We start from the raw sequence: 27,765 nt of genomic DNA on the forward strand, positions 1-27,765 counted from the left end.
AAAACACAAAGAGAAAACACAACAACGTGAGGACGTGGAACAAATATAGTATTATTGGATGCTCAGGAAAGAAGGCGGGTTTAACGTTTCGAGTGGAGCTCTTCGTCGGAAACATAGGAGAAGGAAAGATCCAGAGAAGGGAAGACAGAGGAAAAAAAAATCGTCAACGGTACACACAAGGTCACATTATATATTCACATGGTTTTGAATAAATCATGCATCATCTGGTAGCTTCAAGATTTCAATGATGCATTTGTATGTTTTTAGAATGACATTGTAGGGTAGGTATGAGAAGTTGGATCTGGTTGGGTTTAACATAAAACAGGAAGAATATTTGGGTTGGGTATGGCCAGATGAAATGCTAAAAGTTTTGTAACAGGATTAGAATTCAGGAACACTGGAGGGGTGTCTGGTCTGATCCTGTCACATTCAATTCTTGTTGAAGAAACGGAGACAAAGTCAGGCTGTCTTCGATAACAGCAAGTGGTGGTTTATTCTGCGGTTTACAGGTAAAACATGTACACCTGTATTTCTTGTGGGGAAACCGGCAGCCGAATCCACAGGACTGGTTACAATGTTCTCTCGTGCGAGTCAAGATGATTCGGTGTTCATTCCCGCTTCGTTGGGGGTGAGGTTCTCTGTGTGTAGGGTTGTTCCCTGAGAGAAAATCAAGCCATGTCCGACCGCTTGCGCTGCTCTGCCAGAAAGACTGATTCAGTGGTCGGGCTTTCAGGTTGCAGTTCCTGCACATTCGCATACTTCCGGTGGCCAACCGGAAGCAATCCAATTCTGCACATGTGCGCTGAAACTTACACAGTAGCGTCACTACAGTTTAAACTTGCTATCCAAGAAAAAAGCAGCAGTTAATGTCCAACTGGACAGTGTGCTAGTTCTACCAACAAAAAAACAAATATTTGTGCTGAACTGTATATTAGGTCAAGCACCTAACACCTGAGCTCTCACTTCTGTTCTATGGCCTTTCTTACTAACATGAAGTAAATTAACAAGTTTTACTTACTGGATGTTCATGGATTCCAGCAGCTAAGAGGACAACATCTCCAGGTTCCAGTCCAAGGTAGTTTGTTAGTTCTTCTTTTAGGTTCTGTTGTAAAACGTTAGAAATTGGTGATTGCCATTGATTGTTGTCTTTGATGACAATGATGGTTAATCCCTGGAATAGATAATTAAATATTTAAACAGTTTTTCTCATTAACATTTCTTAATGTTGTACAGTTTAACCTCATTATATAATAAAAGGCAATCCAACAATGGCCAACCTGTACTTTTTATCAAACATTTTCTTTTACTTATGAGAAAAGACATAGGTGCAAGCATGGCTGTATGGAAAGAAGCTTGCTTCCCAACCACATGGTTCCGAGTTCAGTCCCACAACATGGCACCTTGGACAAATGTCTTCTACTTTAGCCTTGGGACGACCAAAGCCTTGTGAGCGGATTTGGTAGATGGAAATTGAAAGATGATGACGACAATGACAATGATAATGATGATGACGATGTGTGTGTGTGTGTGTGATTTTGTGTCTGTGTTTGTCTCTCACCACCATTTGACAATATAAAATCTGACAAAATGCCACTAAGCCTTTTGCCAGGGAATGCTAGCGATTCTACTGGGACAAGGCTAGCAGGTTCATGGGAGTGGGTAAGTCAATTATATTGACCCCAGTAGCCAACTGGTACTTATTTTATCGACCTGAAAGAACGAAAGGCAAAGTTGGCAGAATGTGAACTCAGAATGTAAAAACAGACAAAATGCCACTAAGCAATTTTTTTTCTGGCATGGTAACGATTCTGCCAGTTTACCATCTTAATAATAAAAATAATAATGGTTTCTAATTGAGGCTCAAGGCCAGCAATTTTGAGGGGAGGTGGTTAGTTGATTCTATTAACCTTCTGCCTCCCCCTGTACTTGAGTGGTACTTCATTGAGTCCAAAAGGATGAAAGCAGAGAGTGAAGGTTTCATATTAGCTGCTCAAGACCAAAGCTTATTAACCCGAACTACCAAGCCAATGTGATAAAAAATGGAGCTGACCCAAAATGCCGATTCAGTAACGATGAGATTGAAACAATAGACCACCTAATCTCAGGGTGTAGAGTCTTAGCACCTGTAGAATATAAAGCAAGACATGACAGAGTCAGCTAGTATTTACACTGGACAATATGTCGACATTATAAAATCAAAACCACTGACAAATGGTATAAACACCATCCTGAAGCTGTGACTGAGGGAGAAAATGAGTCGATTCTATGGGACTTCCCCGTACATACCGACAAGACTATAAAAGCTAATAAACAGGAGATTATAAAAGATCAGACAAAAAGGATGTGTTTATTAATTGACATGAGTATTCCTTGCGAACACAATATAGCGGCGAAAGAATTTGACAAGATCGGTAAATATAAAGACTTGCTAATAGAAATTGAAAAAATGTGGCATCTCAAGGCGACTACAGTACCAGTGATTGTAGGATCTCTAGGAATGATAAAAAAAAGGTACTGAAACCTATTTGAAAATGATTCCAGGCTTACCATCCCTACAGGGGTGTTAACAGGGTGTTAACTGGAACGACTCATGTACTGAGAAGAGCATTATCGCTTTGAAAACAACATCCATTCATGAATTTATTTATTTATTAATTTTTTAAATACATGTTTTACCTGTGAATTTGTGTGTGTAATCTGGGAATGCACACAATGAGCTTCTCTGCCCTAGGTGTACGGAAAACACTTGACAAGAAACGGAAGAAAATTTGAAGAAAGAAGGAAAAAATATGATAATAAGAATAACAACAATAATGGTTTCTGATTTAGGCAGAGGGTCAGTAGTTTTGATGGTAGGGGTTAAGTTGCTACCAAAGACCCAGTACTTGACTGGTTCTTTATTTCATTGCCTCCAGGGGAAGGGGTTAGTCAACAGAAGCAACCCCAATGCTTGATTTAGTTTAAAGATCCCAAGAGATTAATGGCAAAGCTGACCTCAGTGGAATTCAGTTCAGAACTTAAAGGAACAGAATAAAACCAAGGATTTCTTTCCCCACTTAGACAGAGATGTTCTGTTAGAACATACTATAGTGTGGTAGAACATACTATAGTGTGGTAGAACATACTATAGTGTGGTAGAACATACTATGGAGTGGTGGAACATACTATAATGTGGTAGAACATACTATAGTGTGGTAGAACATACTATAGAGTGGTAGAACATACTATACTGTGGTAGAACATACTATAGAGTGGTAGAACATACTATAGAGTGGTATAACATACTATAGAGTGGTAGAACATACTATAGAGTGGTAGAACATACTATAGAGTGGCAGAACATACTATAGAGTGGTAGAACATACTATAGTGTGTTAGAACATACTATAGAGTGGTATAACATACTATAGTGTGGTAGAACATACTATAGAGTGGCAGAACATACTATAGTGAGGTAGAACATACTATAGAGTGGTATAACATACTATAGTGTGTTAGAACATACTATAGAGTAGTAGAACATACTATAGAGTGGTAGAACATACTATAGTGTGGTAAAACATACTATAGTGTGTTAGAACATACTATAGAGTGGTGGAACATACTATAGTGTGGTAGAACATACTATAGTGTAGTAGTTACCCTAAGAGAAATTCTCATATTGGCTTTTAGTGCAAAATGCCTTCTTTATATTGCTTGTGGGGGAATAAATCCCTGTCACCTGATCATATGAGTTTCACCTTCCTTGGTCTCGTCAATGATGGACACCCGACTGCTATTGATAGAAGTGATTCATCTCCCTGCTAGTGAGATATGGAATAATGGTGCCAGGACAGGCAAAGTGTTGCAGTTTGCCAGGAAATATTGATTGCAGAATTAATACGAAGAAGTAACAATTATTTCCCTGCTTAAATGTGGATGTTCTGGTGGACCAAACTATAACTGCCAGATTGACAATGTTATACAGAGATAAATAAAGCTGTGGAGAGAGAGGGGAAAGAGGGGGAGATAGGGGAAGAGAAAGAGATGGACTTTAAGAGATAAACTGTTTATCAGAGGAAATTACAAAAACAATTCTTGTCTCAAAACAACCCTACCACCACCACCACCACTACCACTACCATAAAAAAATAAATAATAAAAAGCATAGAGAAACTTCCAGAAGAATAAAGAAAACAGTGATATTGTAATCTGAGTCTGTCTTTTGAGTATTTATCTTCAACATTAATGCTGTTAATGGGGAGTGTTGGGACTAATTGAGTGAGAAGACGTTACTTTTATCTGCCCATTGACAACATAATCCCTGGGGGGGGGGAGATTTTACACAAAAAGTTCATCAAACAGAATTACTTGTTTGTGTGTGTGTGTGTGTGTCTGTGTGCGTGTTTGTGTGTGGGTGCAGGCGTAGTTGTGTGGTAAGAAGCTTGCTTCCCAACTACATAGTTCTGGGTTCAGTCCCATTGCATGGCACCTTGGGCAAGTGTCTTCTATGATAGCCTCAAGTTGACCAAAGCTTTGTGGCTGTGTTTGTTCCCCACCTCCATTTCACAACTGGTGTTGGTGTGTTTACATCCCTGAAACTTAGCATTTCAGCAAAAGAGACCAATAGAATAAGCACCAGGCTTTAAAAAAAGAGTCCTGAAACAAATAAAAGATAAAAGGTACATTCATACACACACACACACACGCACACACAGAGTGACCCTCCAATCAAAAATAAAGAGAGAGAGTGGGAGGTGGGTACTGCCAAGCAAACCAAGTCTGCAGTTTCGTTTCAATTCTTTGTAGATTCTATCAAAACTTACTTTGAGAACATACAGAGATACACATGAATTTATGAGGTCACTAGACTTACTAGAAGTAGCAGTCAAATGTCCTTCAAATCACACACTGCTGTTTAAAAAAGGGATACGTACTGTAGTGCAGTGTAATGTCAGTGTGCACACATGACAGAGTGTAAATGCAGTTCTATATTTGAGGGATGAGGAATTATGTACATTATTTACAATTGATGGATATTTGTCCTCATATTGTATGTTGTTCACACAATATTTCGGCTGATATACCCTCCAGCCTATGTGGGCATATGGTGTAGTGGTTAAGAGTGTGGGCTACTAACCCCAAGATTCCAAGTTTGATTCCAAGCAATGACCTGAATACCGCCGTCGCCGCCGACAATGATGATGAGGAGAACCCAGGTTTGAAATTTCCCCAAGACACCTGAAGAAGGCTGGAGGGTATATCAGCCGAAACGTTGTGTAACAACAAACAAGATGAGGACAAATATCCGTCAATGTAAATAATGTAAATAGAGTGAAAATGATTCAAGAGGAAAACTGGGTGCAAGAGAGAAGACGGAACTGATTTGGTCATGTGATGCATATCGATGAGGACAGCTGCATAAAGAATTGGTGAACTCTAATTGTGGAGGGTAGACCCAAGAAGATGTGGGACAAAGTGGTGAGAAAGGATCTTCAGGCACTGGGCTTCACCAAGGAAGTGACAAGGGACCAGCAGATGGTGATTTGCTGTACTTGATGTACTGTATCAAGCCAAGTAAAATCGCTGTCTTCCGTACATACAGGCTGGTCTTTTCAGGTGCTGGTACCACTCAAAAAGCAGCCATGCTGGTGCTGCATAAACACACCCATGCCAATGACACAAAAGAAGCACCTAACATACTCTATTAGGTGGTTGGCATTAGGAAGAACATTTAGCCATAGAAACCAAGCCACGACAGACACTTGGAGTGTGGATAGCTCCCTGCTAGCCAGCTCCGGGCAAACTGTCCAACCCATGCCAGAACGGGAAGCAGAGGATATATATAAAGCAAACCAAAACTACAAACAAAAACAACAAAAGGACATCCACAGTGAATGAATTGGGCTGATGCTCAGTTTGAGATGGGAGAAAGGATGGAGGTGATGTTTCGAGGATGGTTGTACGTCGTCAGAAAGAGGAAATGTCTGGAGAGAAGGAAAAGAAACATTCTGAGAAAAGCACATGTGTGATTACATGGCTGAATATACATGCATACATACATATACACACATACATACATGCAGGGCTTCTTTCAGTTTTCCCCAACAAAACCCACTCACAAGGCTATGGTCAGACTAAAGCTGTAGTAGGAAACACTTGACCAAGATGCCATGCAGTGGGATTGAAACCAGAACCATGTGGTTGGGAAGCAACCGTTTTAATTACACAGCCATGCGAGGACCTGAACATATTTTTAAAAAAATATAAAATGTATTTTCATTCGCCAAGAAAGTGAAAATGAATTTGTAAGTGGAATAAATAAGTGTAGGCTTTATTAAAATAAAGAATTGTTGTTAAACCCCAGGCCAACCCTGACAGAGCAGAGACTATGATCAAAAGCATTCCATCTTTGACCAACATGTCTTTTGTGTGTATCAGAAGCAACATTGCCTTATGTACCCTTCTGTATTTAAGATGGTTGGTTGTTCAGGAAAGTATAACTGCTATTTCTACCAGGTCAAACGACCATGTAGATGCCTCTCTTACTGGATTAGTAGCAGAGCAGATGGGAATTATCTTCTTTATTTTTTTCTGCTGCTGCTACTACTACTACTACTACTACTGCTGCTGCTATGAAATAATGAAGAAGTCAAGCCACACTAATGAAGAAATACTGAGAGAGGTAAGTGGGAAGGAACAGGGAGTTAGTTGTCAACAATGACAAATGGTTGGCATTCTTTCAGTATTGTCACTAAATCAAGTGGTACCACTGGGTACCATCTTCTGGGAAGACTAACACAATACAAGAGAATATCTTTCCATTAATTATTAATTACTAATACAATGAATTGGCACAAATTGGTGCAGAAAGCCTTGACTAAACAGCAAGTACTTTTTAGTTTTTAACCCCCTCTAATCCTGCTCTAATCCTGTCTGGCAGGGTTACTCCTTTTTACCAGCTCTGGGGACTGGAGTAATGTGAAATGAAGTGTTTTGCTCAAACACAATGCATTGCTTGGTTCAGGCATTTAAATCACAATCTTTCAGTCACAAGTCCAACACCTTAACCACAAAGCCATGCAGCAACCACAATAATAATAATCCAGAAAATACAGAATGGCAGCAGCTGGAATATCTTTGAGTGAAGGTCTGTTTAACTAGGGATGACTTAGCATTAAATGACAACAAACATTTTAACGAAAAGACATTGTAGACTGCATCCAAATATCTGCAGGCATGGCTGTGTGGTAAGAAGGTTGTTTCCCAACCACATGGTTCTGGGTTCAGACCTTAGGCAAGGGTCTTCTACTCTAGCCTTGGGCCAACCAAAAGCTTGTGAATGGATTTTGTAGATGGAAACTGAAAGAAGCCCATCATATATGTGTATGAGTTTCTGTGTGTGTGTGTGTTTATTTCCCTCCACTACTTGACATCCAGTGATGGGGTGTTTATGTCCTTGTAACTTGGTGGTTTGGCAAAAGAGACCAAATAAGTACCAGGCCAAATAAAAAAAAAAGTACTGGGGTCGATTCATTCAACTAAAATCCTTCAAGGTGGTGCCCCAGCATGGCCACAGTCCAATGACTGAAACAAGTAAAAGATAGAGAGATAAATACTAACAGCAATGATCATCCCAGCTCTCCTCCTTTGAAGACCATGAGCACAGTCCATCCCTCCAGACCAATAATAATAATCCTCTCTATTAAAAGCAGAAGGCCTGAAATGTTGATGGGAGGGGATTAGTCAATTTCATCAACCCCAGTGGAACAGTGGAACATAATTTATCGACCCTGAGAGGATGAAAAGCAAAGTCGACCTCAGTAGAATTTGAACTCAGAATGTAAAGATGGACAAAATGCTGCTAAGCCTTTTGCCTGACCTCCTCACAATTTTTCCAGCTTGTTATGATAATTGCTAAAAGTCCACCAGCTTTGGTTTCATAAACACAATTGATACCAGACACAACATGGCATCAGTAGTAAAGGGAACCATTGCATTGGGCAACAAATTTCAACTTTTTCTTCTTTTCGTTACAGACATGTAAACTCCTGATTCCTACCAAATTTCTGATGCTAATTTCAGATCTGATATCTAAATTTCTCCATCACATCCTGATTTTGTGTAACCGAAAATCCCTATTTTTCATTTTCCTCACCTGCTTCTATTACAAAAGCCATCTAAGCTACTTTTCCATGTCACATTTTATGTTAAGCATATTTAAACAATTCGTGAACAGAGATGTCTTTCCTCCTTTTTCTGATTTAATACAGGCAGTAGAATTCTGTTGGCAGAGTCACCACCTCTGCACCCAACCACCTACCCAAAGTGCATTAGTATCTTGTTACTACCGAAAGGCAGCTTCTTGTTCTTAAGTGAAAACTTTGGTGTTTCCTCTTGCTTTGTTACTTGTAGGATGATGAGCTCTCCTTCTGCAGGAACAATAACCTTTCGATTGAAATTATCTTGGTATCTGTTTGCCATAACTGATATCTGTTGGTGGAAACACTCACCATGCTTGTCACTCACAGCCCCAAGGTTGGCCAGGAAGAAGTCAAGATGAGAATGTAAAAAATGCATTTTCAAAGACATTCTGCATCCTATTTTTCCATAAGGCATGTCTTCTACAAGTTCATGATGGATTACAGCTTTGTGGTTTCCAAGAAAATTTTTGACAACTTCAACAAAAGATGTCCATGCTCCGTTCTCAGTTAGATTAGATGGAAATGATGAGTCATGGATGACACTGCAGATCTGTGGTCCAGTGAAAACTCCAGCTTCTAGTCAATGCATCTGTCAATGTTCCCTTCAATTTATCCTTTGAATATTGGAAACCTCTACTTTGATGATCCATACCCTTCATGAAATTTTTAATAAAGCTGAATTTAATGTGAAGTGGTAGATGTACTTTCTAAAGGTCAATAGGTGCTGGCTGCTATTGCTAGCAGAGCAGACGACCATGCAGAGGTGCCTTCGTTAACTGGGTTGCAGTGGTGGGGGTTAGGTGGTGGTTGACACTAGATGTTGTGTGCTAATTGTTTCTTTAGCAATTTGCTCCCAAGGGGGAGACTACAATCTTGATAACACGGCACAGACTAATTATCTCCTTCTCTTTATATATTCTCCTATATCCAATTCATACACACACACACACACACACACACACACACACACATATATGCTCTCTCTCTCTCTCTCCAGCTATCTTACTCTTACTCTATCTATCTCTATCTAGCTTCATTCATTTATCTTCACACACACACACACACACACACACATAGAGAAACACACACACAACCACAGAAGACTCCTTACTATTAATCTGACAAACACGCACACACACACACACACACACACACACACACACAAAGAAAAGAATGCTCAAACACATGCATGCACGACTATACACGCTCATTCAGACATACAGAGTGTGTGTGTGTGTGTGTGTGTGAATGTAGACCGAGGCGAAACCAGTGACAGAGTGATGGTCTGGAAAAGAAGGAGAGAAAGAAAGCAGCAGCAGCAGCAGCAGTGTCTTTCACGGTGACAAAAAAAAAAAGCAAACTTTGAAGAAAACCTTCTCCAAAAACCGTCTTGAAAGAATGTGAACCAAAGAGTGGCGTTTTGGGTGCATGAACAACCTGAGCCAAAATGTGAGTAAAATAATCTTTTATTTTGTAATTTTGAAGATTTATTTTCTTCCCATTACATGACCCCACATTTATGCGGACATAGAGTGGTAGGAGGGCACAACCCCTTCCTCTAGAGTAATCATCATCATCATCATTTAATGCTTGTTTTCCATGCCAGTATGGGTTGGACTTATACAAAAGCCTCAACCAGGAATGGTATTAGTCCAACCCATACCAGCATGGAAAATAGATGTAAACCATACATAAAAAAAAAATTTGAAATTCCCCCTCACCCTACAAACTCTTTTGCAGAAGACAAAGGTCAACACTGATCCAGTAAGCTTTAGGGGTTCAATCCCAGATTGTTTATGGCTACCCCTGTCCCTTAATAAATTTCATGTTTCCTTAATCTACCCATATACTCCTTCCTCTTCAGAGTTCTTTTACTCTTCACTTTCTTGTTTTCTTCGTATTTCATCTCATCTACTTCTAGCTTCCATTGCTGTCTTCCTTTACGTCAACCACTTTCGGTCCCTAGTTGTAGAGTACCAAAGCACTGTATACAATAAGCTCATCATCATCATCATTATTAACCATTTAGCATTTAAACCAGTCATATCCATATATGTATATATATATATATATATATGTGTGTGTGTATGCATGTATATATATATGTGTGTGTGTGTGTGTATGTATGTATACATGTTTTTGTGTTTGTATCCCAGCACCACTTGGCAACCAGTGTTAGTTTGTTTATGTCCCAATAATTTGCAGTTCAGCAAAAGAACAAGTACCAGACTTTAAAATAAATGCAAAATGTGGCAACAGTTTTGAATTGTTCGACCAAAGATTCTTCACGGCAGTGCTCCAGCATGGCTGCAATGCAATGACTGAAACAAGTGAAAGGCAAATCTCTATGTATTGGGAGTGGGTGGGGAAGGGCATGTTTGGCTGCATTAACAATTTATTCTTTTATACATGACAATCTTACGGTGGCGACCTGGCAGAATCAGTAGCTGAGTTCAAATTCTGCCAAGGTCGACTCTGCCTTTCATCCTTTTGGGGTCGATTAAATAAGTACCAGTTACATACTGGGGTCAATGTAATCAACTTAATCTCTTTGTCTGTCCTTGTTTGTCCCCTCTGTGGTTAGCCCCCTGTGTGGTAAGAAGCTTGCTGTGTGTCACCTTGGCTAAGATTCATTCGACTAATACATCTTCAAAGCTGTGCTCCAGCATGACCACAGTCTAATGATTGAAACAAGACAAAAGGTAAAATATTGTTCTTATGGGCTGGATAGGTTAACCCTGGGTTAACGTTTCATACACACACACACACACACACTCCTAATCTCATGATAACTCTTCTATGCTGGATAATCCTACTCTCCTGTCTACCATGAAGTGGTTCAGTTAATAATAAAACATTTGTCCACACACCCTAATCTTGTGTTAATCCTTTCTGGATTGCAAATTCTCATATTTGGTTGTTGTTCTGTTTATTTTAAATCATCATCATCATCATCAACATTTAACGTCTGTTTTCCATGCTGGCATGGGTTGGACAGCTTGACAGGAACTAGTAAGGCCAGGGGCCACAGAAGGTTCCCTAATTTGTTTTGGCTTGGTTTCAACAGCTGGATGCCCATCCTAAAGCCAACCCCTTAACAGGGGGTACTGGGTACTTTTTATGTGGCACCATCATCAGTGCTTTTTATGTGGCACCAGCACTCACACCAATGCTTGTGACATGGCACCTTGGTTTTAGGATCTCATAAAAAAATGGAATTAGTAGTTTGGAAAATATAAATAGACATGTCCAATCTCAAAAAGAAAACCATCTAATCTGATTTCAGTTTTTTTTTTAATAAATTAATGAGTTTTGTAGATGAGTGCTTAAGAAATAGGCCCTCATCATATTGAGCCATCAACATCAGTTTAACATCTACATTTCCATGCTTGCATGGGTCAGACGGAACTTGTTGAGGCAGATATCCTACAAACAGACACCCTTCTTGTTGCCAACCCTCACCTGTTTCCATGCAAGCTAATATTTCCCCATGACATGTTTTCTATGGAAAACTGGAAATAAACAACGCTGTCTGTGGAATAGTGATGCTTGTTCACAACCATCTGGTGATATCAAGAGGACACACACACACACACACACACACACACATCTATGTTGGACTTCCAGTTTGTGTTTAGCAAACCCACTCACAAAGCATTAAGTCAGTTTGGGGTTATAGTAGAAGACTGTTGCCCAAGGCACTGCACAGTGGGACTGAACCCAAGACCACATGGTTGGGAAACATGCTTCTTAACCATAGAACCACACTTGGGTATGCAATATAATTCTAATTGTACCAATATAATTATTAAATATTTTAATATTTCTGGTTGGTATTAAAAGGATTAAATGACAAATGTATAAGAATAATCAGTTGGCATTCATAAAGTGCAGATCAATATATATATATATATATATATATATATAATATATATATATATATATATATATATATATATATATCAATAAAATACAATTCTCCTCTTCACCCCTCCTCATCCCCCTCCTTTAACGTTTGTTTTCCATGCTGGCATCATGGATTTGATGGTGGGACCAGAGCTGGCAAGCTGGAGAGATGCAACAGGTTCCAGTTTGATCTGCCTTAGTTTCGATGCCTGGATGCCCTTCCTAATGTCAGCCACTTTGCAGTGAATGCTTTTAATATGTGGTGCCAGAATGAGGGCTTTTTTACGTGGCACCAACACAGGACTCTTTCAAGCCAATCCTCATCTCTGGAAGATGCAACTTCTGCTGTGAATGATGGGTATTCTTGAGCTTCTGTTGTGGAGGACAGGTCTTTTATTAAAACTTTTTTACAACCACTGCATTTTCTGTCTTTTCTTTTTTTCTTCTTGCAACTGTTCAGCAAAAAGCTACCAAAAATTGGTAAGTCCTCTAAATTTTATCAATGCTTCATATCTGTTCTTATAATTCTGTTTTCATTTTTCTCCATCTTACAGATTTTTCAGTCAAGAATGAAGCTGATGTATATCTACTATGCCTTTGTTGTCTTTTCTATAAGACTAGGCCAGTTATTCATTGGAGCCACAACACAAAACTGCCCAGTTATTTGCAAATGTACACAAAAACCAACAGTCGCTTGGTGCAGACAAATACCAACCAACTTGACAAATTTTACTTCAACACTCACAGAACTTCACCTTACCAATATTAACCTTGGCCCCACACTTTCTCAAAATTTTCCTCCAATGCCTAAGTTGGAATTGCTAGATCTTTCCAAAAATGGTATCTACCTATTAGGTAGTAAAATTTTACACAACCTTCCTAACTTGAAAACTTTGATCTTGAAAGAGAATATGGTATCCACATTGGCACCATCATTTTTTGAGCAGAATACAAAACTGGAATATCTTGATTTGAGCAAAAATAAATTTTCAGCACTGCCAGACCATTGTATGAAATATCTGAGACAACTGAAGGTTTTCAATATTAGTTACAACATACTGACGAGCCCTTCTCTTATGCTGGGGTTTCAACAAACTAAGAATTTAAAAGTTATTGATTATTCTCAAAACAAATTCCATTACTTTGCCCCTGATACTTTCCTTTTCTCTGACAAATGGAACAGAGGTATAGGGAGACATATCAATCTATCATACTGTAATATTAAAGACATATATCCAAAAGTCTTTGAAAATTTTCCGAATCTAGTTTCCCTTTCTCTTTCTGGAAATCCATTAATTCCAAGGGCAAACTTAACATTGCTCTTGGCAAACATACAAAATAGCTCATCACTTAAAAAACTGGACATGTCTTTTCTAAATTACCCTACAATTACCTCTGCATTTGCTAACTTGCAACAGATCACCATCAAAGAACTTGATTTGTCAGGGAATAAAATAGAAACTATAGAAGCCGTTTCTTTGCAGTATTTGTCAACCCTGCACATTTTCAAAGTCAACAGAAACAAACTGAAAACCCTAAATGGGTTGGTTAGACTTGGTAACTTACGCTACCTCGACATCTCTTATAACCAAATCAACAAACTGAACATAGATTATGTTAAAACTTTCTTCAAGATGGAACATTTCGTTGGTCACCACAACAAGCTGCTTACAGTAACCCGTGAGGAACTCTTGGAATGGAAAGGTCTGCGTTACTTGGATATTAGCCACAATAAATTGGAAATGTTGAATCTTCCTATGGTGTCCAACCTAGAAACTCTGTACGTTAGCCACAACAAACTGAGATCTCTGTTGTTCCCTGTCGGAACAATGGCACTGAAGACTATTGATGCCAGTCACAATAAGCTAACGTCAATGGTGCCATTTCAGTTCTCTGGAATGGAACATATACATTTGGTGAATTATAGTCATAATGATATTACGATGATACATGAACAAACGTTCAAGGGATACACACCAAAGAAAATAGATTTATCAGGAAATAAAATCACAAAACTTGATCATTATGGCTGGGAATTTGCAACTGAAGTTTACTTAAGAAATAATCCTGTGAAAGAGATTAGCATACAAGCATTCTACCACATGTTCAGTTTAGAAATCTTGGATTTAGGCCACAATAAGATCAAAGAAATTGTACCAGGTACCTTTAAGCATTTGAAGAATCTGACAACTCTCCTTCTCTCTGATAATGACTTTGGCTCAAACACAGATTTTGGAAGGGTCTTCAATCCTTTACTTGAGTTAAAACATTTGGACCTGTCTGCAAATGCCTTAACAGTATTAAACAATGCTAGTTTGAAAAAAAACCCAAATTTGAAAAGTATCTATTTGACATTTAATAACCTAACAAAAATCTCACCAGCAATGTTTTCAACCATAGCAAAACTGGAACGAATAGATTTTTCCTTGAACCCTTATGTGTGTGACTGTAGTCTTCTCCCACTCAGAGACTGGTTGCGTAAGACTTCGGCAGAACTTCACAATGTCCACGTTAAAAGCGCTTATGCATGTAATAACCCACCTTCAAGAAAAGGAATCAACATATGGGATTTTGAAGTGGAAAATTTCGAATGCCACAAAAATTTGTTATATCTAATAATATTTGGATCGTTTACTATTTTTGTGGTGGTGAGCATAACTATTTTGGCGATAGCAAGGTACATCCATGAAAAATGTAAACAAAGAAGGATAGCAAAAAATTTCAAGATGCTAAATCGATATACAATAGACTGGGTTCAATCAAGGGATCAGATTAATCCCCTATTGACTGAAAACTTAAAGAAGAAACCACCTTCGGTTTGCAAAGAGGAGCAACCAAAGCTAAAAGACAAGCCACCACAAGAGAATCTCACAGAGGCTGAACAAGTCAAAAAAGAAAATGGGAAAGAGAATATTTATGTGAATTGTCAAGAATTACAGCAGATGAGACAAAATATGCAAACTAAGATCAATCGACGAGCAATGACACCAGATCCCTACTCTGGAACGAAATACAACTCAAATGTTCACAACTACCGACGTCACAGCTTTGCTGGAAATAATGGTGAAAACTATGAACGTTCATGGCAATATGGACGTAGAGCCCATGGAATTCCAGATGACCGAAGCCTAACACAGTGGAGGAATCAAAACCAAAACAGGTCCACATCAATGTATCATGTATATCCAGATTTTGGATATAGTACTCTTCCTACCAGATATCCTACTTCTGTAGACTCTTGGCCAAACAGATACTCCAAAAAGATCAGTGACTCTGTTCTTGTACACAGACCTTATCAAGGTCACCAGTATCTTCAACAATATCCTTACTATTTGCATCAGTATAACCGACATTTAGCCAGAAGCCACTTGAGGCGTAATGTTCCAATGCGAAGAAGTGCAACAGCACAGTGGTTGTAGATGAAGAATGAGAGCTATGGGTTTTAATGCTAATCGTAATAAAAATTATAAAGAATTTCGTTCACCTTTTTCATACCAACCTGCTTCTAGTTTTGTCAACGATAAATCAATATTTTAAAATTCGTATTTCAATTAAAATTGATCACAAGGATGTTAGTGAAGAACCTTAATGTCAAGTTATGTCCCAAACACTGGTTTAATACAGCAAGAAAGGAAAATATTTGTTATGTGTGATTGTTTTCAAAAAATTATTGAACATAAACAATAAGTTTTAATTGAAATTTGGTCATGAAAGGGTTTCAATAGAGAAGTTCCACAAGTTCTCTTCACACAACATATTTTTCATACAAGTTTTTATTTTTTTACAACCAGACACCCTTGATATAAAAAATGTCTGGTCAAATACCTGCATGCCATGGATTTGCTCAATCAGAGCTGGCCAAGAGTTACCCTTACTACTACTACTACTACTACTACTATTACCACCACCACCACAACCACATCAATAATGATACAGCAACAGAAAACAATATGATTAAATAAACAACTGCTTAAAATTAATTTTTGGCTTTTTATAAAATCACACACAGACACGTTCATGTCACTCAAAATAGCAGTCAAATCCACCTCAAATCTTAGATTTACACTGGGTCTGAGAACAACAAAAATGGGATAGTCACAGCTGGAACACTTTGTGGGTTGACTTGTAGGGAGTAAGAAAGCAAACGTCACCACCGACACACACACACACATGTATATCCCCACTTAAACATGAATGTTCCATTAGAACAAACAATACTGCAGTAGATTCCACGAGAGAAACTCTCATTCTGGCTTTTGGTGCAAAATGCACTCATGCTTACATCACTAGCAGAGAGATGAATCCCTGCCCCTTCCAGTGCTAAGACCACTAGGTCACGTGATTTCGACCTTCTTTAGTCTTGTCAATGATGGATGCTTGACTGCTAGAAATAGCAGCAACTCATCCCTCTGCCAACCAAATATAGAAAAGCTGCCACAACAGGTGTATATATGCGTGCATACATGTATGCATGCATGTACATAAATAAGCAAGTGTATGTGAGTAAATGTGTGTGTTTACACACCTATACACACACAGCTGAGCTTCCACACAGTTTTCATCTATTGAATTACACTCACAAGGCTTCGGCTCATCAAAGGCTACAGTGAAAGACATTTGCCCACATTATTGTGAACTTCTAAATAACAAGTTATTCAAATTATTGTAGAAGTCTTATCGGAGATAATCCTTCTTACAATAGGTAGAATGACTTTCTAAGAGAGTTACCTGTATTACATTAGCATCCCATCCAGTGGACATTTATTACTCATCAACTTTCTGCTACGAAATCTGGAATTAATTCATGTAAACCATGGAGGTTTGTGAAAGAAAGAAATTCTTTCATGGAATCAGAGGAAAAAAACTCAAAATATTTTCTTCACTTTTAAAAATAATTTTGAATAAAATTATTATTATTGTTGTCGTTTCTTTTATCTTTTACTTATTTGTTATTTGACTGCGGCCATGTTGGGGCACTGCCTCACAGGGTTTTTTAGTTGAACTAATTGACCCCAGGACTCATTTTTGAAGCCCAGTACTTAATCTATCAGTCTCTTTTGCCAAACCACTAAGTTATAGGGGATGTAAACACACTAGCACTGGTTGGCAAGCAGTAGTGGGGAACAAACATAAACACAAAATACACACACACACTCACACATGCGTGTGTGTGATGGGCTTCTTTCAGTTTCCATCTACCATATCCATTCACAAGGCTTTGGTCAACCGGAGGCTACAATAGAAGACACTTGCCCAAGGTGCCATGCAGTGGGATTGAACCCAGAATAAATTGGTTGGGAAGCAAGCTTCTCAAAACACAAACCCTAAAACAAAAAAAAAACTGTACAGATTTTATCTGTTGCCCTTACTCCCTATTGCCCTCAGTAATCAATAAAATGTTCTACTGCAGAACCACCCACTTTAAAAAGTACTGGGTTACAACAAGGAATTGAAACTGGGCTGTAAACTCAACTCACTGAAAATCTAAGACTGCTTTATGGATTTTTTGTATCATTTTAAAGGATACAGACAAAAAAGAAAAGAGGAAAAAATAAAGAAAATTGTCAATAACCACTCACTGCTAATGTTGTGTTTTCATTTCCCAAATCTTTCACTTTCCGAAGATCTCTGCTAGTCAAATATTTCTGAAACATTACAAAGAATACATAAATGTCTTTTACTCAGATTATGATGAGAAATGCTTATTATTATTATCATTATTATTATCATTCAGTAGTTTTATTTTTATAGCATGCTTTCACTTCACTACCGAGCGCAGCTCTGTGTGCCTTGGGTATGTGCTGTGATTTATTGTGATGCTCTGATGGTTATTGTATGGAAAGTGTTCTGCGTAGGATGTGTGCAGTGCCTAGTAGTGCAATTTTCTGTATGTTATATGTGTTTGTAAGTCCTGGTGTTTTTGTTATGTATTTGTCTGAATATTTATTTATCATGCCTAATGCACCTACTATGATAGGAATTGTTTCTGTTTTTAGATTCCACATTCTGGTTACCTCTATTTCCAGGTCTTTGTATTTTGAAAGTTTCTCCATTTCTTTTAGAGACACGTTGTCATCTGCTGGTATTGATACTATTATTATTATTATTATTATTATTATTATTATTATTATTATTATTATTACTGAGTGAGAGAGCAGTGCATGCCATCAAAGTGACACTAGGGTAAAATATACGAAGCCCAGTATACCCATCATGACTACCCGTCTGATAAGGGTACACCAGGCACATGCATCACAACCATATGTGTGAGACATGATCTCATATCAAAATAAACAGCACATGACCTTGCAGGTGGGGCCCAGTTAGAATTTTCTTCAGGTTGAGTAGCCCATCCCGCTCAAACGGTCCCTGAATAAGGGTTGTTTAAGGATGTTGAATGAAACACCCATGTTTCTAGAGCTGAATTATTCAAACCCCAAAGAATTCCTATCAACACATGGCTATGATGCTCCCCCACTACTTCTGCTCGTGATCAGAAATGCACATATCGTCAGCCACTAAGGGACATGCTCAACTGGTTATGGTCAAACAACTAACAAGCAAATCTGTGGTATTGAGCAGAATATCTGCTGTAGCCCATCTTTTATACCAAGACAAAACAATGGACATGATAACACTTCCAATCAGTTAAGATGAGAAACTATGAGAGCCACTGCCTGGTACTGCATTAGGGCATATCATCATCATCATCATTATTATTATTATTATTATTTTCATTATTATTATTATTAAGGCGGTGTGCTGACAGAGTCATTAGCATGCTGGGTAAAATGCTTTGCGGCGTTTTGTCCAACTTTACATTCAAAGTTCAAATTCCGCTGATGTCGACTTTGCTCTTCATCCTTTTAGGGTTGATAAAATAAGTACCAGTTAAACACTGGGGGTCAATGTAATCAACTCATCCCCTTCCCCAAAATTGCTGCTCTTGTGACAAAATTTGAAACCATTATTATTATTATTATTATTATTATTATAGTACTTGTTGTTATAGTTGTTGCTGATGTTACTGCAGTTGTTGAGGTTATTATTATAAGTGTACACCAGACACATGCATCACAACCATATGTGCACAACATGATTTCATATCAAGATAAACAGCACATAACCTTGCAGGTTGGGGCCCAATTAGAATTTTATTCAGGATGAGTAGACCATCCTGCTTAAAATCTGAATAAGGGTTGTTTTAGAATGATGAATGAAACACCCATGTTTCCAAGGTTGAATTATTCAAATCCCAAAAAATCTCTCCAAATACACGGCTATGATGCTCCTCCACTACTTCTGCTTGTGATCAGAGAAGCACATATCGTCAGCCACTAAGGGACATGCTCAACTGGTTAAAGTCAAACAACTGACAAGTAAATCTGTGGTATTGAGCAGAATATTTGCTGTTGGCCATCTTTTATACCAAGACAAAACAATGTACACGATAACACTTCCGATCAGTGAAGATCAGAAGCCATGAGAGCCACAGCCTCATGTTTTGTGTATCTAAAAGTTAGATATTAAATTATTCAGACATTTCAGTAAGGGAACAATCAACAAATTGAAAAAGGTCCCTTACTGCTACCTCTCCTGTGCCTTAAACTCCATTTTTTATCAAGAAATACGGTCTTCTGCATGACATGTAACCTTGCATCATTTTCAATTTTATTTACACAGTCCTTGAAATTGTCCACTATGCATCCCAATGCTCCAATCCCCACTGGAATCACTAAAACCTTCTTCATCCAGCACAATCTTCCAATCTCCTCCTTCGGTGACTCATACTTCCCTGTCTTTCCATACTCTTTATCTTTCACTCCAACTCCTGGAATGGAGATATCAATAAGTTTGATCTCTTTCTCTTTCTTGTTGACAACTACAATGTCTGGACGTCTTGCCACAGCCATTCTATCATGTTGAATGGTGATGTCCCACAGAAGCTTCAATCGGACATTCTCTAACAGCTTTTCCGGTTTCTGCTCATATTGCTTAGCTGCTCGGACAAACCCATATGTTTCAGATATCATCCACTGGATATAACTACCAACATTATCATGACATCTTTTGTACTCTCATTGTGCCAACTTAGCACACTTGCTTATCAAATGGCTGACCATTTCTGCTTTTGTTCCACACTTTCTACAAAATGGTGATTCTTTCATTTTGTCAACATGAAGTTAGTTTGGAGAACCTGATCTTAACGAGAGCATCTGATGTTAAAGTAGTTAGTTTGGAGAGCCTGCCCCTGGGTGCCGCACACTGGAACTTCAGTGCATCTTTTCAAATCATGGCATTTTGTCTGTCTTTAACATTCAAAATTTGTCGAGTTTGACTTTGTTATTCATTCTTTGAGGGTCAATGGAATAAGTACCAGTTATGCACTGGGGTCCATATAATCATGTAGCTCTCCTCCTCAAAATGTCCAGAGTAGAAAGAATTATTATTATTGCTAAAGCTATTACATGCACTATTAGTCAGCAGGAATGTAGTCTTGAGGTCTGGTCACAACAAATCTCTTCAAACCTCAAGAACCTTTCTTATGATTCTGCCAGAATACAGGATGGCACTTTGCTGCAGGTTGATAATGTGAATTCCAACTCCACTATCTTCCAGTCTCTATGGCAACACTTTAGGTGTTGTGCCAAGTGCACCAACTGATTACAGGAACAATTATCATCTTAATCACCCATAATCTCTTCAAATCTGACCAGATCTTGATACTTCTCAAATTTTTTCAGTTTCTTTTCTATCCACTATCTTCATGATGATGATGATGAAGATCTTCTATGACCTTATAGTTTTCTTCTTTTTCTCTTGTCCACAGCCAACATATATGGTCTTCTTGCTTAAATACTACGGTCAGTCTTCATGGAGAACTACTACAAAATGCCACCATCATCACTCACCATCACAGCCTCTGTCTCACCTTCACACCACTTCTCTCTTACTTGGCTAACATACCAATGCACTCGTTTACCAACAGTCATGCTTCTACTTATACTCTTTTTCTACTAACTTATTGCATTCACTTCAGAGATAGTTGATACCTTTGTCTCCTTCTCCCAAAATTCTGCATTTCTTCTCTAAGTTTTATCAATTTTTGCCTTCATCAGATTCAGTTTAATGGTTTGTTCCTGAGCAGTTATAACTAATGATCCAATATCTTCTTATCATTAGCAGCAGCAGCAGTGGTGGTGTTGGTGGTGGTGGTGGTGGTTAGTGGTAGTAGTAGCAGTAGTAGTAGTAGTAGTATGGGTAGTGGATTGGTAGAATTGTTAGGACATTGAAAAAAAAACGATTTGGTGCATGAACAAAACCAAAGTAAAAGAAAAAACAGAAGAAATACGTGATTATAAAAGAATTAAATAAATAAATATGCTAACCATTCCTTGCTTTAGGACAATCGTCTGGACAGAACCCAGTGGAGTTGATAAGACAGTGTTTAAAAAATCAATGCCACTGTCTTGTAGGATATGAGAAATATCATTCAGCTAGATGAATGAAAATACAATTAAACAACAATAAAAACATATAATTTGATAACAATATTTATTTTTACAAACAAAAGTTAAATTTTGGTTAATTCTAAATTGTAAAATGTTTGGATCTGTTTGGGTTAAATCATAGCTTAAACATCAAAAATCAGTGAAAAGTAATAATTTTGTTTCATTTTTGCATTTGGTTTACAAGATTATTAATGTGAATTCATTTATTGAAACAAATTTTGTTGTGTCTAGGGAGGTCATTGTGCCAATATTAATAACACACACACACACTGGTTCAATTCTACTCCAACAAATTAAACAAATGATCAATTAGTTAGTTGGATGGATATTTAACTAATTGACTAATAACAAAGGAGTGGAATTGAAACAGTGTGTGTGTGTGTTATTAATATTGGCACAATGACTCTCCCTAGACACAACAAAATAATAAATTTGTTATTTTCAATTTTCCTTATTTTTCAGTGTTTTAATATCCTCTCTTCCACACTCACACGCATCCCATAGAAAAATCTAAATCTGTGGAGACAGATTTTTCTATGGCTGGATGCTTTCCGTGTCACCAATCCTCATCTGTTTCCAAATAAGGAGATATTTCCCTATGGCTAGACAAGTTTGGAAATGAAGTATATTGCTTCTCTGGCAGTAACACTCATTTACAACAATCATGCAAAGTTGAAACAAAGAAACACCATCCCACACAACCACACACACACACACAACCACACACACACACACATAACCACACACACACACACATGGTGGGCTTCTTCCAGGTTCTGTCTAACTAATCCACAAGGATTAAAGGCAATTGACAGAACAACGCTGCTGGGAAAATTCAAGTGTTGGATACTGCAATTTGGGCTGTACCCAAGAATAATGTGGCCATTGCAAATGTACGAAATAGCCTCGAGTAGAGTAGAAAGGATGGAACAAAGATGCAGTGTGTTTATCAGAAAATGGCTTGGTCTGCCAAAACCACTGAATACAACTGCACTATATGGAAAACCTGTGCTGCAACTACCAATAATATCAATCACCGAAGAATATAAGGCAGGAAAGGCAAGGACAGAAATGATGCTAAGGTATTCAAAAGATCAGAGTATCTGGGAAAACCCTTCAAAGGTACGATCAGGGAGGAAATGGAAGGCGGAAGAGGCAGTGAACAGGGCGATCAGAAAACTAAAGCACGCAGGTATAGTCGGAGCGACGCAAGAAGCTAGAACCGGCCTAGGGTCACAAAATTTCAGGCCATTTTGCAAGAGCAGTGTAAAAGAGATGAAAGAGGCAGTGGTATACGAAGTGAGAAAGGAGGAAGAAGAAAGGCGAAATGTACATTTGGTGCAATGCAGTCAACAGGGACAGTGCCTGAGATGGGAGGAATATGTGATCAACCGCAGAATATCATGGAAGGAACTTTGGGCTTGGGAACAAGCAAGAACATCCTTCCTGATCAAGTCTACCTTCGACGTTCTACCCTCACCGGCGAACTTAGTCTGGTGGAACATAAACAAAACCGATGAGTGTAGATGCGGAGAGAAAGCAACGGTTAGACATGTTCTGTCAGGTTGCAGACTAGCACTAGAATGATATACATGGCGGCATAATCAAGTCCTCGGCATCATAAGTGCAGCACTCAAGGAGAAGATCGAGAGGTACAATAGGGGAGAGTACCCAAAAGTAGAAAAGCGCAGGAAAGTATACTTCCACAAGGAGAGAAAAGGTTATAAAACCAGGCCTACAAGTAAAGTATACGAGATAGACAAAAGATGGGAAGGATACTGGGAGGTGGCCACGAACTTGGAAAGACAAGTAATATTTCCACTAATAAAAACAACAAAAAGACCGGATTTAGTCCTATGGAACAGAGACTGGAGAATGGGAATTTTACTAGAACTGACAGTACCTTGGGGAGAGAACATCGGCAATGCAGAGGAATGAAAGGAGAAGAGGTATGGAAAGCTAATCGAAGAATGCAGAGAACAGGGATGGAATGTCGAATATTATCACCTGGCAGTGGGGGCTAGAGGCTTCATTGAAAGGAAAATGACAACGCTTTTCAAAAGAAGATTTGTTTTTTCTAGCCCCGAGCTGCGTAAACTAATAAGGAGAGTACAGGAGGCAGTTGAAAAAGCCAGCTTCTATATATGGCTGAAGCGGGAAGACCGAAAATGGCTTGAAAGTCTTAAACATGCTGACGGGAAATAACATCATTAGGTGAGACGAGCTGACTGAATCAGCTTCGCTGACTGACAGGTAACGTCGTTTAGAAAAAGCGCGGGCTAAAACTATGCGCCTTCACTAGTCAGTTAAGGTGAGTCAGTGTCACGTGACAACTTGCTGGGGCCTATGCAGCAGGTATTTAAAGAGAGAAATTTGACAAGACAGTCAGTCACCGGCTGACACTTGCTGACGATACATTGAAGAGGCGAGGGAACAGAAGAAAGAAGACATGCACCCAACACCAGAGCTGAAGACACCTCCGAAAGTTGGGGCCCCGCCACGTCAAAACGGTAGAGGAGTAGGGGCCGAAACCGGACGTGGTTCCTCCTGATGATGTATTGAGCTAACTGGATCCTATAAAGGAGCTGTTGTGGTAGCAGACCACGAAACACAGTTGTAATTCCTTCCTACTCATAAAACCTCGGTTTTTTGGTTGGCCTAGGGTTATAGAAGATATTTGTCCCAGGTGCTGTATAATGGGACTGAACCTGGCTCCATGCAGTTGGGAAGCAAACTCCTCAACAATACAGCCACTTTTGCACTCGTCAAGCAAAATTTGATTCTATCTTTTATCTTTCACTTGTTTCAGTCATTGGACAGCGACCCTGCTGGAGCACGGCCTTGAAGAATTTTTAGTTGAGTGAATGAATCGACCCATTACTTATTTCTTTGTTAAGCCTGGCACTTATTCTATCAGACTCTTTTGCTGAACCACTAAGTTATGGGGATGTGAACACAGCAACACTAGTTGTCAAAGGGCAATAGGACACACATGGCAGGCTTCTTTCAGTTTCCATCTACCAAATCCACTCACTAGGTTTTGGTCAGCCCGAAGCTATAGCAGAAGACACTTGCACAAGGTGTCACACAGTGGGACTGAACCTGGAACCATGCAGTTGGGAAGTGAGCTTCTTACCACACAGCCATACCCGCACACTCTTTACAAATTGATTCTACTTCAGCAAAATTTTTACTTTAACCCTTTAATATTCAGATTACGGGATCAAATGTTCTGTTTGTTTATTCACATTGTCTTGAATTTATAAGGCATTATCTTGTAGCATTGAGATTTCAATAACATTTAGCTTTATAGAACAGCATTGTAGGATGGATGTGAGAGGTTGAATCTACTCAATTTGAATGTAAAGCAAGTAGAGTTGTGGAAAGGTGATGAGCTGGCAGAATCGTTAGCATGCCGGGCGGAGTGCTTAGCGGTATTTCGTCTGCCGCTACGTTCTGAGTTCAAATTCCACCGAGGTCGACTTTGCCTTTCATCCTTTCGGGGTCGATTAAATAAGTACCAGTTACTGGGGTTGATATAATCGACTTAATCCGTTTGTCTGTCCTTGTTTCTCCTCTTGTGGGTAGTAAAGAAATAGGTAGAGCAGCTGGTTCCAATGCTAAAAGGTCAAATATTTGAGATTCACTTTTATCTAAATTTCAGTTTTAACACAAGAACTGTGTTAATTTGTCATGAGACAAATGAACATAGAGAGGACATTTTAGTTTCGAAGGAGGACACGGAAATCTCTCAAGCGCTGGTGGCATGGTAAAATCTACCCAGTACAAAATGTACCCATTACAAAGTGTACCTCGTACGAAATGTACCTAGTACACTTTGTAAAGTGCTTGGTATTGAGACAGACATCCATTTGCAGAAACTCCATCATACACGGAATGTAAAAGTGAGATGTGAGCATCCAACAGGTCGAGATGGCCAGGATCATCATTATGACGCCACTAACCCATGCTTGAGTAGAAAGCAGACATAAGATGACAATGATGATGATGATGATGATGATGATGGTGGTGGTGGTGGTGCTTGTCATGATAATGAAGAGGAGGGAGCAGGACAACCATAACCAAGAGGACAATAACGATTATAAGGTAAATAACCTGATGCTAGCCTTCCTAATCTCTTCTTTAATTAATCAAATTATCGTTCCTTATCATTAACACTATCACATAACCCAAGAGTCATTCGATTCCGTTCCAAGCAATATTTCTCGTAATAATCTTGCACCGTCTGTCGACCATAGTTACCTCCCTTTACAAACGGGTCCCATTTTTTTTTGTTCTTGTTTATTTTTCGTGTTCTTTCCTCTTGAGATGGATATGAAGAAGTTTCTACGAAACAGATTCACAAATTTATCTCTTAGTTCGAAAAGAAAATTATGGATTAATGTCACAGACTTGGCTGTGTGGTTGAGAAGTTTGCTTCCGAATGATGTGGTCTCAGGTTCAGTGCCAAAGTTATCTTCAACAAAGGTCATGGGTTGACCAAAGCAGATGGAAAATGAAAGCCCATTTGTTTCATCATCATCATCATCGTCACATCTGAGGCAGATTTTTCTACAGCTGGATGCCCTTCCTGGTGCTAACCTTTGTGTGAGGGGAGGGTGTATACTCTTGCCTTGACATCACAAGATCTTTATCATTTATATTTTACTTGTTTCAGTCATTAGACTGACATTTTTAGTCGAATGAATCGACCCCAGTACTTATTTTTAAGTCTGGTATATATTCTATCAGTCCTTTTCGCTGAACTGCTAAGTTATGGGAACATATACCCACCAACACCAGTAGGGGACAAACACACAGAGCAAAACGTTTCCACTTACTTCCATACCGAATCGTGTGTCAGGTTTGTCTGAACCAAAACATTTCAAGGCTTGGTGGTGGGACATACGAGGAAACGGTGTGCAGAGTTTCTGTTGTTTGGAATCAGGCGAGGAAGCTGCCAACATGTCTTCTGTGAGAGAAAGAATACCATCCATGTCGACAAAAGACATTTCTAAATCAACCTGCATTAAATAAGAAATTGGAAAAAGTTCAATTAACAAAGTCACATTTATTTTTTTGTTTTTATTCAGACACTTTTGTTTCTCAGTATTGATCGCTTTTTATTGTTTTCAAGTTTTGGCACAAGGCCAGCCATTTCGGGGGAGTGGGGGGGGGGGTAAGTTGATTACATTGACCCCAGTATTTCACTGAATGAAAGGCAAAGCTGACCTCAGTGGAATTTGAACTCAGAATGTTATGACAAACCAAATGCCACGAAGCATTTTGTCAGCTCACTGCCTTCCTAATAATAATGGTTTCAAGTTTTGGCACAGGGGCATGGGGCGGGGGAATTTATTCCATCGCCCCCCCCCCCCCCTCAACTGGTGCTCATTTTATTGATGCCGAATGGTTGAAAGGCAGAGTTAACCATGCCGGAATTTGAACTCAGAACATAAAGGCAGATGAAATACCACTAATCATTTCTCCCAGAGTGCTAACGAGTCTGCCAGCTCACCAACATAGATCTTCATACAGGGTGAGGTGGAATGAGGTGGGGTGGGGGGTGAGGTCTGTTTTAGTGTTTATCCCAATTAGGGATAAACTTAACTTTATTTTATCTATGTGGGGATCGGTAGGGCAAAACATCAAATATTGTGAGGCCTTGTGCGGTTTTATTTCTCTGACAATTTACCAAATCTACCTCTGCACAAAAAGTAATAAAAACAAGGTAAAAGGCAGAAAATAGAAGATGAATGGTGAGGGTTAAAATTACCTGAGTGAATTCTGGTTGACGATCTGGTTTAGCACCTTCATCTCTGAAACATTTTGCAATTTGAAAATACCTGTCAAGGCCACCAGCCATCAGCAACTGCTTGAACTGTTACAGAAACCAAAAAATGGAAGACTGAGTCAGAGGTGGTTGTTGAGGTTCCCACCCTCTCTCCGCCAAGGGTAGCTCTGGTTGAGCAGACTCATAATAAGCAGATAATCAACCGTCTCTACCCACACTTTCTTCTCTACCTTTACCCTCTTCTTCACCCTCATCTCCCTCTCCAAATGGGGGTAGAATAATTGAAATAGTAGAAGTGCCAGGCTGGAAGCCTAGCAACATTTAATTGGTCTCTTTGCATTTTGAATTCGTCTTTGCAAGATCCCTGAAA

General features: G+C 39.0%; 2 protein-coding genes across 3 annotated transcripts in view; one reads left to right on the plus strand and one right to left on the minus strand.

Moving 5' to 3' along the window:
- LOC115223306 (aspartate--tRNA ligase, mitochondrial-like) overlaps window positions 1-27,765 on the minus strand; it is a 69,575-nt gene that overhangs the window by 12,410 nt on the left and 29,400 nt on the right. For both annotated transcript variants that reach the window (XR_005003453.1, XM_029793817.2), the window contains exons 8-12: window positions 27,378-27,482; window positions 26,443-26,625; window positions 21,479-21,586; window positions 17,669-17,734; window positions 1,019-1,171 (exon numbers count right to left, since the gene is read on the minus strand). Coding sequence is in view for 1 of the 2 variants with exons in the window: in XM_029793817.2 (XP_029649677.1) it covers window positions 1,019-1,171; window positions 17,669-17,734; window positions 21,479-21,586; window positions 26,443-26,625; window positions 27,378-27,482 (615 nt within the window). In the remaining variant the exon portion in view is untranslated. The remainder of the gene's footprint in view (window positions 1-1,018; window positions 1,172-17,668; window positions 17,735-21,478; window positions 21,587-26,442; window positions 26,626-27,377; window positions 27,483-27,765) is intronic.
- LOC118767535 (protein artichoke-like) lies at window positions 9,447-17,001 on the plus strand. The gene is made up of 2 exons (XM_036512250.1): window positions 9,447-9,632; window positions 12,644-17,001. Exons 1-2 carry the CDS (start codon window positions 9,612-9,614, stop codon window positions 15,506-15,508), a joined length of 2,886 nt encoding a protein of 961 aa, XP_036368143.1. The 5' UTR covers window positions 9,447-9,611; the 3' UTR covers window positions 15,509-17,001.

This window comes from Octopus sinensis, linkage group LG22 (assembly GCF_006345805.1).
Source record: "Octopus sinensis linkage group LG22, ASM634580v1, whole genome shotgun sequence".
NCBI classification, from domain to species: Eukaryota; Metazoa; Mollusca; class Cephalopoda; order Octopoda; family Octopodidae; genus Octopus; species Octopus sinensis.

Coding starts and splice junctions, on each gene's coding strand:
- LOC118767535 (XM_036512250.1), top strand. CDS start 9,612: ATGAACAACCTGAGCCAAAAT. Junction 9,633..12,643: donor TGAACAACCTGAGCCAAAAT/GTGAGTAAAATA, acceptor TCCATCTTACAG/ATTTTTCAGTCAAGAATGAA.